Below are 12599 nucleotides of genomic sequence, written 5' to 3' on the forward strand. Positions count from 1 at the left end.
CCTCCATCATGGAGCATAGACCATCAGACTTCCTGAAAGATTTATTCATCTTCAAGTACTGCACCAGATGCCACTTGACATTAAAGGCATGCAACAGACAGTAATCACGCTCATATCTATCCCTGTTCAGCGTGGGTAGGGAAATAGTCTGATTCAAATGAAACTCTAAAACCACTTTCGGCAAAAAGCTGTACACCCATAGAATCAATTGTAGAAATGGCTCATAGCATGAAATAAGTTGCAGCTCAGAGATTCTCTCTGTTAAACAGATTGCTATGAGAAAAACAGTTTTCAAAGTGGGCAGCCATAAAGAGAGACCATGCAGTGGCTGAAAAGTGGGACCCGCCAAAAAAATCAAGACCAGATTAAGGTCCCAAAGAGGCACCGGTAGCCACAAGGGAGGATGCAGATACTTAACTCCCTTCAAAATCCTGGACTCATCACTGACTTGTCCCCTATAATAAGCGAGAGCTGCTACCTGCACCTTTAGAGTGTTAAGGGCCAAGCTTTAAACAAGCCTTCCTATAAAAATTCCAATATCAGAGAAATTTCATCTTTGAGAAGATGAGAACCTCGCTCCTCACAGCAGCTCTCAAATACTCTCCAAACTCTAACATAAGCTAGAGATGTAGTAAACTTCCTGGCCCGGAGCAGAGTGGAAATCACTGCAGAAGACCAATCCCTCTTTTTGGGCCAAACTAAGATAAAACTGACCCAGATTATCACGCAGAATGGGCCCAATGATGAAATAGTTCCTTTCTGAGTGGCAGTCTGAGAGGACTGTCCACCAGAAGTCTCTGAAGATAGGCATACCACAGATTCCGGGGCTAACTTGGAGACAACAGAAGTACAGTTTCGGTGTGACTTGCAATCTTTTGAATGAGCCTGCCTATCACTGGCCAAGGTGGGAAAGCATACAACAGTCTGCTCCACGGCCAGACCTGAACAAGAGCAAAGATGCCTAGAGCCCCCAGATTCCTTCTGCAACTGAACTACCACCAACATGGTACCTTCACATTGCTGAAGGTCGCCAGAAAATCCAGATATGAGTGACCCCAGTGCACCACTATGAGTTGAAAAACTTCGTCTGCTAACTCCCTCTCTCCAGGGTACAAGTCTTGCTTGCTGAGGAAGTCGGCCCATACACTGTCCTTTCCAGCAATGCAGGAAATGGTTATGTCCTGTAGATGTCATTTTGCCCACTCCATGAGGGCATTTCACTGACACCTGTTGGCTTCTGGTTCTGCCTTGATGACTGATGTAAGCCACTGTTACGGCATTATCTGACATTAACCTCACCACCGCTCAAGCTTCCAGTCACTCACTGAATCACAATCATGCCAGACGAATTGCATGAGCCTCTAAACAATTGATGGTCCACTGCTGCTCCTTGAAACTCCAGCGGCCTTGCGTCATCAACTCTTGACTGTGAGCCCTCCATCCCAGAAGGCTCGCATCTGTTGTAAGCCCCAACCATTCCGGTGTCTCCAAGGAAACTCCCTTCCTGAGATGAACCGCTTGTAACCACCACTGCAACTGGACGCTCACATCCTATGGCAAGTGGAGTCTCACTATGTACTCCTGTGACTGTGGATTCCACTGGGAGAGCAACGTGCGCTAAGGGGGGGGCCGCATATGCACCCTCACCCAGGGAAGGACGTCCAACATGGCTGCCATCGACCCCAGGGCTTGCAGATAAGACCACATCATCAGGTAAATTGTCCTTCTCAGGGCCTGAACCTGTATGCTACCCTCTGACAGAAATACTCTGCCCTACTTGCTATTGAATTGCAGGCCGAGATACTCTAGTGTTTGAGCCAGCTGTAAACTGCTCTTGGCTAAGTTAACCATCCAGCCTAGCTCCTGAAGCAAGGAAATCACCTTGCCAGAAGTCAAGCGGTTCTCTTCTGCACTTTTGGTCCGAATTCACCAGTCGTCCAGATATGGATGGACTAGAATGCCCTCCTTGCGCAGAGCTGTCTCTACCACCACCATGACCTTGGAGAAGGTCCTGGGTGCAGTTGCCAGCGCAAAGCGCAAAGCCTGAAATTGATGACGATGTCCTAGAACAAATGGGAATATGGCCAAGAGATGCGAGAAATTCCCCTGCTTGCACTGCCATTATTATGGAACACAGAGTTTCCATTTGGAAATGAGTTACATACAAATGTCAACTGACAACTGAGATCCAAGACAGGCCGAAAAGACCCCTCCTCTTTCTTGGGAACGACAAAATAATTGGAATAGCACCCTGTATTTTCCTGAGATCTGAGAACAGGAATCACGGCCTTCAAATCCAACAGCCTCCTTAACGTAGTCTCCACTGTCACTTTCTTCTGTAGAGAATTGCATGGAGAGACCATAAAGGCATCCAGAGGAATTTGATGAAATTCCAGATCATAGCCATCCCTCACCGGGTTCAGGACCCACTGGTCTGTCGTAATCTGGACCCACCTCTGATAAAAGAGAGATGGACATCCACCTATCTCCTGTACCAGAAGGTGGGCTCGCACATTTTCATTGTGAAGATAGAGGTGCTCTGGTTCCGAAGCCCGTAACCTTACGAGACTTTCTAGACTGAAAAGACTGAGATTTTCCAAAGGGATGAGACCTTTCTGTAAGGACGAGAATCCATGGAGCAGCCCTTTGCCCCAAAAGGACACGATGCCGCCTTCTGGTCCTCTGGTAAACGAGGAACCTTGGATTCCCTTCCAGCTATTTCACCGTTTTCTTCCCAACTCACTGCCGAACAAAAAGACACTTGGAAATAGTGTCTGTCAACCAATTTCACAGCCACAACTGGCGTCTAGCTGTTATCACAGAAACCACCCCTCTAAGCTAAGAATGCAGCATCTGGTTCCATCGCTGATCTGCCATCAGACCCCGCTCCTTGTGTCTCTTGAGAGAGAAGCAAACAGCCCAAGCAACCAGGGAGCAGCAAGAAAAAAAATCTGCAAATTTATTGCCGTGGCCTCAAAGGCCTGCTTAAGGATAGCCTCAATCCTCCTATCCTGAGATTCTTTTAGCGTTGCCCCTCCTTCCACTGGGATGGTGGTTTGCTTGCTCACAGTGCATACCAAGGCATCCACCTTCAGGAATCACAACTGATCCCTTGCCTTTGGATCCAAGGGGTATAAACCCACTAAAATGTGCTCCCTTTTAAAATGTACTTCTGGGGCACTCCATTCAAGGTCAATCAACTTGAATTGGATCCAGAAAGGGAAAGAAATAGGACGCCTTGCATAAGGTGACTAATATGGGATCTTTTTTTTGCAAGCCCACAGCGTCACCCCCATCCCTACCGAGTGTCTTCAAGGTCTTCATCTTTGTGAAAAATCCAGAGCACAGTCCGATGCAGTTCCAAATCAGGTGGAATTTCTCCCTCTTCCAAAAGAGAGAAACCCAAGACCCTATCGAAGTCATCTGAGGTGGTATGATCCACATCTCTCCAATCACCACCAGAGATAGCTTCCCTGCAGCACTTATCTGCAGTGACTGACAAATGGGAGCCCCAAAACTGCTGCCCTGGGCACCTCTGCAGAAAAGCCTGCAGATGCTGGAAAAATTCCACCAAGGAAAAGGAGGAGGTATCCAAACTGGGGCCCATATGCCCAAAACCAGACACTCTCCCACCCTTCTGCCGGATTGGGAACAAGGGGGGAAGGGACCCATCAGCTGGGTTGCCTTCTGCCCACTTCCCTCCCAAAGTGATGTCTCAACATCGGCAATATCTGAAATGGCCAAATCACCTTGCGCATCCAAGCAGCGCAGTGAAAATGATGGATGGATTGCTCATATTTCAAGCCTCACAGATAGCCAGGCGCTTAGACTGTTTTGTCCCTGGCGCCATAGTCTTTCTGCACTGGGCTCTAGACGGCCTCCTGCGCGCTGACCACCAGAGTCATCTGGGTGTACACACACAAATATGCACCCAAAAAGTAGGTCATGGTCTTATGCGCACAAGAACCCTGCATGTAACTACACGCTCAAAACTAGGCCGCGGTCATATGAACACAAAACACCCCCACACAAATATAGGTGCACTTACATCAGAACACTGCAGGGTGGCAAGACTGTGCGCACACGCCTGCGCGCAGGAAAATTGCCGCCGCAGGATCCAGCCTGAGGAATGAGGCCTAGCTGAAGTCGCTGAGGCCAAGCCACCTCTGCTAAACACTAACATCCCAGAGAAGTGAGAGGGAAGGTGGGTAAAGACTCAGAGCCACCAATACCGAGGCAAGACAACCCGGTAAGAAAAAAGAGAGGGGGGGACTGAAACTTCCCTACTCTTTTTTACACGAGCTCAGCCCTCCCTGGCTGAGAGCACAATCGGGTCACCGGCTATATGGGTTGGGGGGAGGGCACAAGCCTTCAACCGCCAAGCAGTCCCCCCTCATCCACAAACTGCTTTTCTTTTTCCCCATAAAGCCTATACTTGCCCAGCTCCCAGACTTAAAATGCTCAACTGAAGGAGAGATCAAAACATGGTGTCACCTCAAGAGCTCAAGCAGTGCTCTGAAATCTATCTTCTTTCTTTCTTTCTTTTTTTACTACAAGCAATTCCCAGGAGGGAGAAACATGTCCACCATCTGCTGGAGATGGAGAATACTGGTGACTGCTGTCTGATCAGGGCTGTAAGTCCGTGAGATCAGTGAATCATTTTTACTCCGTCCCCATCTGCTGGTAGAGGTGCACAACCCACTTGTGTGAAGTGTCCTGCCTGAGTGCAGATGAAGTCAAGTTTTATAGTGATGAGAAAGCAGACATTTCTACTAGTCTAGCACAAAGATAAAGTAAGGCATGGGGATATAAAGGGGACACTCTACAGTCATGGAATCTTCCCTTTAAAGTTACAAAAAAAAAAAAGATAGCAAACCATAAAACCACATCCTTCTTTTTCCCAGTTAGGCTACTAACCTCTCTTCCCCTAACTCCAAGCATAATTCTGGATCATACTCCATGCAGAGAGAGATAGTGGTGGATTAGATTGGCAAACATATATAAATTGTATAAGGTTGTTTACTCATGATCTCCCTTGCCCCCTTTGCTCTTAATATATATTCTCCTCTTTATTCTTCTCCCACTCACAGGCAATCTCTAGCAGATTTGATAGGGAGCAAGTTCAGCCCTCAAACCTAAATCCAAGATACTTCTGATTACCTGGCTGTATTTTCCACTATCTTCATAAGGGACAATCTTTCTGCCTCACCATCAGCCTTGGGAGCAGAAGACTATACAGGGAGCTGCATCCAGGTCTTGCATCCAGTACTGAACAATTACTAAAGATTTTACTGCATTTACCTTTCTCACTGTCATACTTTTGCGGAGAATCTCTGTTTTCCAGCGAGATTGTTGCAATTTTTCTCTCAATCCTATCAGGAGAATAAAAGATTAGAATAATGTGTGTGACCAAAGTTTGTTTACTTATTCCATTATTTTTCATTGTACTTTACCATTCTCTACGTAATCTTCCAGCTCATTACCAGCTATCAGAGAGGACATTTGAAGCTAAGGTGCTATGGGCCTTCATTCATGGTCACCACAAATTGTCTCCCCAATCAAGCCTCACCCTTCTCTTCTGATAACCCAGTCATTGTAGCAAGTTCTCATTAACGGGCCGTACACTGTAGCCTCACCCTTCTCTTCTGATAATCCAGTCATTGTAGCAAGTTCTCATTAACGGGCCGTACACTGTAGCCTCACCCTTCTCTTCTGATAACCCAGTCATTGTAGCAAGTTCTCATTAACGGGCCGTACACTGTAGCCTCACCCTTCTCTTCTGATAATCCAGTCATTGTAGCAAGTTCTCATTAACGGGCCGTACACTGTAGCCTCACCCTTCTCTTCTGATAACCCAGTCATTGTAGCAAGTTCTCATTAACGGGCCGTACACTGTAGCCTCACCCTTCTCTTCTGATAACCCAGTTATTGTAGCAAGTTCTCATTAACGGGCTGTACACTGTAGCCTCCTTTGAAACCTGGTATGAGTAGATGCTGAATTACACCCTTAGTTTTCACTGTTGGGAAATCATGGAGATTCCTCCCAAGGGCTATGAAAGCTGCCTTCACAGTGATCTCAGACCCTACAGGGCTGATAAGCAGAAACCAAACCCATTATTGCTTGCATGCAACACTGCCACGGAGCCTTCCAGCTAGCTTTCTAGGTACTTAATTTGCAATGGAAATGTAATGCACGTAGAACAGACCCACAACATCACGTTTAGTTTTACAACTTTGTTGTGGACCATTTTACCAATTAGTCTCAGAAAAGAAAAATTTCGGAAAGGCTTGAAAGTTGTGTTTCCCCAAGCCCATGGTGATGTTTCTGCTTTAGAATTACTGTATATGGAGACATTTATTCTTACCTGATAACATCCTTTTGTTGAGTCCAGACACAGATTATGCTATCCTCAGCCTGTCAGTGTTCTATGTAAGAAGCTTAAGATATAGACAACCTTCCCAGCCTTAGAACCAAGGAACTTCCAGGTATTAACAATTTAGATATGATTAGATAAGACAAGAACCTTTAGAAAATTCAAAGGAAACCTATAAAGCATGACCCAACCAAATGTGTTATGAATGAAACTCCTTATGTTATTGGGAGCCACCTAAAACACAGATAGAGCAGAAAAAGTCTTGGTAGTTAGGGAGTCCTGATCTGGCTGGACTCAAGGAAAATAAATTATAAGGTAAGAATACATTTTTACTTTCTCTTCATCCAGCCAGACTCATGGGATGTATCCAGGCTTCTGACAGATCCAGGGAGGTTAGGAATCATCCCGGTTGTACCGCCTTTATGACAAAACGCAGGGTTTCCATGCGGAAGCAGGGTACCTTCAGGTAGCGACTGACTGTCTTGAGGTCCAGTATGGGCCGGAATGTTCCCTCGTTCTTGGGCACGATGAAGTAGATGGAATAGTGCCCAGAATTTTGTTGGTGCGTGGACACTGGTGCTATTGCTTTTAAGGCGAGTAGTTTTGATAGTGTGGTTTCCACTGCCTTCCTTTTGGAGGGGTCGTGGCATGGAGAAATCACAAACTTGTCCGGGGATATGCTGTGGAAGTCCAGGTAGTATCCCTCTCGGATGATGGATAGGACCCAATTGTCCGACATTATTTCGACCCATCTTTGGAAGAATAGGGCAAGCCTGCCCCTTATGATCTCTTCCTGTAGATGGGTCTGCTGATTCTCATTGCGTGTTGCGGCTGGGGCCGGGTCCTGAGCCGGCTCCTCTTTTGTTGTGCTGTTCTGAAAGGACTGCCCCTTGCCAGCGGGGCGCTTGGTAAGTGTTTTTGTATGGTCTATAACGCTGGGATCCTCTGCCCTTGGGTGCCCGGGGAGAGGGGCGTTGGTTCCTCTTGTTCCTGCCCTCCGGTAGACAGGGTACAGGGGACTCGCCCCATTTATTGGCTAATTTGTCCAGGTCGCTTCCAAATAGGAGTTTTCCTCTAAAGGGCATTCTCTTGAGCCTCGTCTTAGAGTTTGCATCAGCTGACCAGCTTCGAAGCCAGAGCTGTCTTCTGGCTACCACTATGGATGAGAGGCTCCTGGCTGAGGTGTGTACCAGGTCTGAGGTCGAATCCGTGAGGAATGATATTGCTGGGTCTAATGCCTCGATTGGAGTAGTTACGACCCTGGCCATAGCCAGGCAGGCGCATGATACCACAGTGCAGCAGGCAGTGATCTGTAAGGTCATAGCTGATACATTGTAAGACTACTTGAGGATGGATTCCTGCCGTCTGTCATTGGCAACCTTGAGTGAAGCTCCTCCCTTGACTGGTATGGTAGTGCGCTTTGTGGTGGCACAGACCAGGGCGTCGACCTTGGGAAACCTCAGGAGTTCATTCATCGCGGGGTCCAAGGGGTAGAGAGCTTCTAGGGCTCGACCTCCCTTAAAGATGGCCTCTGGAGCATCCCATTCTAGGTCGATCAGTTGTCGTACGGCCTGTAGCGTAGGGAAATGGCATGAGCCCAGCCAGGAAGGGGCTTGCTTTGGATTCTGCTGTGTTGCATGTGTCCGGGATGGCCAGTGCCTTCAGACTAGTGGCTAAGAGATCTGATAATTCATCTTTCGGGAAGAAGTGCGTCATGGTGCGATACGGTTCCATTCCTGGTGGGAATTCCCCCTCTTCCAGGGGTTCTGATTCCTCCTCCAAATCATCTGTGTCCCCTAAGGGGAAGTATTTGTCCAAGGGAAGCTCATCTGGTGGAGGCCGGGAGGGGCCTGGGAGGTTCTGGACCACTGGCGGGGGTTGTAGTTGTGCCGCTGGTGGCCCTGCCTGTGCCTGGATGTAGGATTGCAGCTCAGCGAAGAATCCCACCCAGGTGAAGTTGCCTGTGACTGCATTGGGTCCTACGGCGCTCCCTGAGGGCCCCCACTGTGGAGGGGCAGAGTCAGGAATAGAGAGGTCCGGGGTAGTCTCGCTGGTGGATCCGGAATCCTCTACAGGCTGAGGGGGACCTTGTGTCGTCTCCCCCCCGAGCTTCTTCACATAGCAGGCACAGGGCAGAGTTCACCTCGAGCTGCACCGATCTCAGATGGCATGCTGGGCAGAGTACTGGCCCTTTAGCTGTCTTGGACAGCGGTGCCACGATTTGTACGTGTATCCTGTACAGGTGCGCATGCCGGGAGGCCTGGATATGTGTTCCGGGTGCGCCTACATTGTGTGCTTGGCGCCCCTGGGCGCACAGCGTAGATGCGCGTGCCGCTATGCGCACAAGTACTTTGTGCACCCGGCTGGCCGCTGTGTGCATGGCTCGGTTGTGCAGACGACGCAGTGACGGGGGGGGAGGCGCTGGCGACCACATGGTAAGATGGCGGCCCCCCCCCAGGGGATCTCCACGTGGGAGGACCTCTTGCCAGATCGGGGTCTAGCCCGGACGGGGCTGCTCAACCCGAATGTACAGATGCCAGAGGGACGATCTGAGCCGCTATCCGAGCCTCGGAGACCTAGAGAAAGTTTTCTACATCACCTTGTCTCAGCGCTTCCCGGTCCTCTGCCGGGCGGTCTCCGGCTGCGGGGGGAGAGGGAATTACCTTCACCGCCGTGCTCGGTTCTGCATCCGCTGCCTCTCAGTCGCTCCCTTTTCAGGGGGCTAAGTCCAAGCCAGGTCGGCTACCGGACCGAGGCTGCCTCTCAGCCGCTCCCTTTCCCGGGGGCTAAGTCCACGCTGGGACAGAGGCTTACTTCTGAGGGATCTCGCAAATCACCTCAGGAAATCTCGACTGTGGGAGGGACCCTTAGGTATCACCGCAGGAGAACGCGGCTTGTTTTGGAGGAAGTTTTTCTTTGTATCTTCTTTAAATTTGGAGTTTGGTTTTCTAACGCTGTGCAAGCGTATGTGAAGTCCTGAACTGCTATGGAGACGGAAAAAACTGGAGAGCAAAGTCTCATGCACGGGTATATGTAGTGCTGACGTCAGATTGAAATCTGACTCGGTCTCCAAATGCTATCAGGAGCACACTATATCCATTGGTCCCGGATCCATCTGCTACACGCTAGGAAACTTATGTTATAAACTTTAGTTATTGTACTATGTCTTAATAGTGAGATCTTAAATGTTTCTTTGAACTTGTTAAATTATTAGTACAATGATTGTATTTTTATGATTTTTATAATTGTATTTCTTCTTTTACTAAGAACCTGTGAACCATTGTGAAGATAAATACCAAACTAGCCAAATAAAATAAAATCCTATTCTTTTTTTTTTTTCATAGAGGCCATGGAATAAGACAGAGCCAAAGAAGCAGAGGGAAAAGAAAAAGATGGGGGTAGGAAGAGCAGGGAAATTTCACAGCTTAAGCTGGAAAACCCATTCCAAAAGTAAGCCCCCTGGTCAAAAGACAGGCTCGAACTGTGGGTGGGAGTTCAGAGACTATCACCTCAGGAGTGGCCTAATCCATCAGCTGCTTCTTCACCTGGCCTAAATCCAGGACTCAGTCACAGCATGGGATGCTTGCCTACCATCTGCTGAAGACAGAGAATACTGATAGGCTGAAGGCAACATGGGACCCTATTAGGGTTGACGTCAGCAAACCTTTTGTTCTCTGTCTCCATCTGTTGGCTGGGGAGCATAATCCATGAGGCTGGACTGGTCTGACTGGATGAAGAGAAATCTTATTTTATATAATGGATTTCTAAACCTTTTCTATGTGGACTGTATTTTCTGAATTTTTCTCTATGCTTGTTTGAACTAAGTATATTGTTATGCTATGTGATTTTATTGTATATTGTTTGAATTACTTGATGTATTTTATACTACTTAATTTTGTGTGTATTTTTAAATTTTTCAAATTATTGTACACTGCTGATAAATATTGATTACTAGCCACAGCTGAAGCATGGAATAAGGTAAAAATAAACCAATTCCATTCTAATAAACATTGAGAGAGGATGGTGGCAATCAATATCTTATATGTTACAAAAGATTTAACCATGATACAGATAGACGTACAAAAGTAGAGAGACAGAGAAATCTGTTTATTATAAAGAACTAAATAAGATAACTTGGGCTAAAAATGTACAAAATAATCTATAGGGTAATTTTCTAGTTTCTTCAGAAGTGCTACAGCTTTCAGTGTGAACAACAGGAAGCATGCCCAGTATACATGAACAAACTCATATCCTGTGCCATGTGATGTTTGTGTATGGTTTAATGCAAGAGATGATTCCCTTGAGATCTGTGCCTGAGAAGACTCACCTAGTGCTGTTGTGCTCGTCTTCTGATTCCTGTTCTTCATCGGATGTCACCGGCAGGAAATGAATGCCATTAGACTGACCAATCGGTTTCTCTTTTTTTAGTACTGGAGGTTGGTCGTTGTCCTGATAAGGGGCTGGAGAATTCTTCAACGAGTTTTCAGGGGAAGAAATGGCTGTTATCTCTAAAGGCTGGTTAATGTTACTGACCTATTATTAAAAGAAAACATATATGGCCTTTAGTAAAAGCATGTTTTGGGGAAAATAATCTATTGCTAAGCCTGCTAGTCAGGGAGGGAGCGATTGATAATGTGATTTCTATAAACCTTTTTCTTTATGTTCTCTCACATCACACCATATGTATATAAATATTTTAATAAGTAAATAAAAGTATAAGATATTTTATAGTCAGGACTGATGCTGGGCTAAAACAGCATCACAGGTGGGATTCCCCCTTTCTGATACTGTGTCTGACAGGGGGAGAGGAGAATCCTCTTCTGATACTGCAGCCATCCCAATGGGGTGGGTTCCTCTTTGATGACAAAGCCAGCTCCTGGGATCAGTACTCTTCCTATAACAGCTGCACGGGAGCTTACTTCTACTGCTTCAGTAGTGAGAGTGGCAGTGGTGCAGCAACCAGGTGGCTGCCCCTCTTGCCCACCTCTTCTGACTGCTCTGATTTTAGCCCACTTCTCCCACATATAGCACCATCTAAAAAGAGAGACCTATATGGTCTCAAAAGCTAATATATTACATAATTTTTTTGGTTGCTCCTTAAAAAGGTAACACAAGCTACGAACGCTCCAGTTTTCCCCTGGACCAATATGGCTACTAGAACTGCAATATATAAACTAGCTGAAGCAACTAACTATTATAGTCAAAAGACAATGTTTTCCAAAGTTGATTCAGTGTTTGTTTAGATGGTCATTAAGCATTCCTGTAAGTGGAGGGTTCGGCAGTACTTCCAGTTTTGGTCGACCAAAGAGTAGAAAGAAGGCGGCAAGTTGGCCTAGTCTCTCCCCCAGCCATGTAAGAGCACAGACCATGTGGCTGAGGCTTACCTTTCACTTGTAAGTTCTATCTATTCTTGCCTTGACATTTTCACATTCCTACAAAGCAGCTTCTAGAGGCAACACTAGCTGGGATTTACTTACAAAAAAGTAAATACAGGGAAATGATCACATGAAATCTGATACTCAAGGAAGCAAACTGGAGATCAACACTGTGGTTTAGAGTCGGCACTGCCTACTATGAACTAGAAACACTCATTTTGATAGGGTCTAGGCACGATTCCTAGGCAATACACTCAGACCTTGGAGCAGTACTTGCATACAATTACAGAGCAAGTACTGAAGGGTTTTGCTGGGAAAGATTCAGAAAAGTATCCCTTCTTTTCCAGTTCAACTAAGTTGCATACCTGTGACAGGTGATCTCTGTAGACAGCAAAACATACAACCACACAAGATGGATGATTTCATCCAATGGTACTAATTTGGTCCATTTTCTCCTCTAGCTCAGAAACTTCTGTTTTTTTATTCTGGGCACACGTGGGACTTACCATGCTAGCGTTGCCACGTGATGTTCCTCAGTCTATTTCCAAGTTTGTAGCTCAATTTCCCAGGGAGGAGGGAGGGACTGTGTGGCTGTATGTTCTGCTGTCCATGGAGAACACCTGTCGCAGGTATGCAACTTTGCTTTCTCTGTGGACAAGCAACACATTACAGCCACACAAGATAGGACTCCCCAGTTAAAAGTTGCAACATTGGATGCTCCTTTGTTATTACTTTCTTTTTCTTCCATTTATTTTTTTGCACAACCCATTGAACAGATGCAAAAAATTTGATTTAGTTTATTTTTTGATTGATTGCTTTTCTTACATAGGTAAATCAAGGCGATGTACAA

General features: G+C 46.6%; 1 protein-coding gene across 1 annotated transcript in view; it reads right to left on the reverse strand.

Moving 5' to 3' along the window:
* The window catches only part of DOT1L (DOT1 like histone lysine methyltransferase), a 590530-nt gene that overhangs the window by 26337 nt on the left and 551594 nt on the right, over positions 1-12599 (reverse strand). The window contains 2 exon segments of the mRNA XM_029610991.1: positions 5302-5372; positions 10702-10907. Coding sequence (XP_029466851.1) covers positions 5302-5372; positions 10702-10907 — 277 coding nt within the window.

The sequence above is a fragment of the Rhinatrema bivittatum genome, chromosome 8 (assembly GCF_901001135.1).
Source record: "Rhinatrema bivittatum chromosome 8, aRhiBiv1.1, whole genome shotgun sequence".
Taxonomy (NCBI): domain Eukaryota; kingdom Metazoa; phylum Chordata; class Amphibia; order Gymnophiona; family Rhinatrematidae; genus Rhinatrema; species Rhinatrema bivittatum.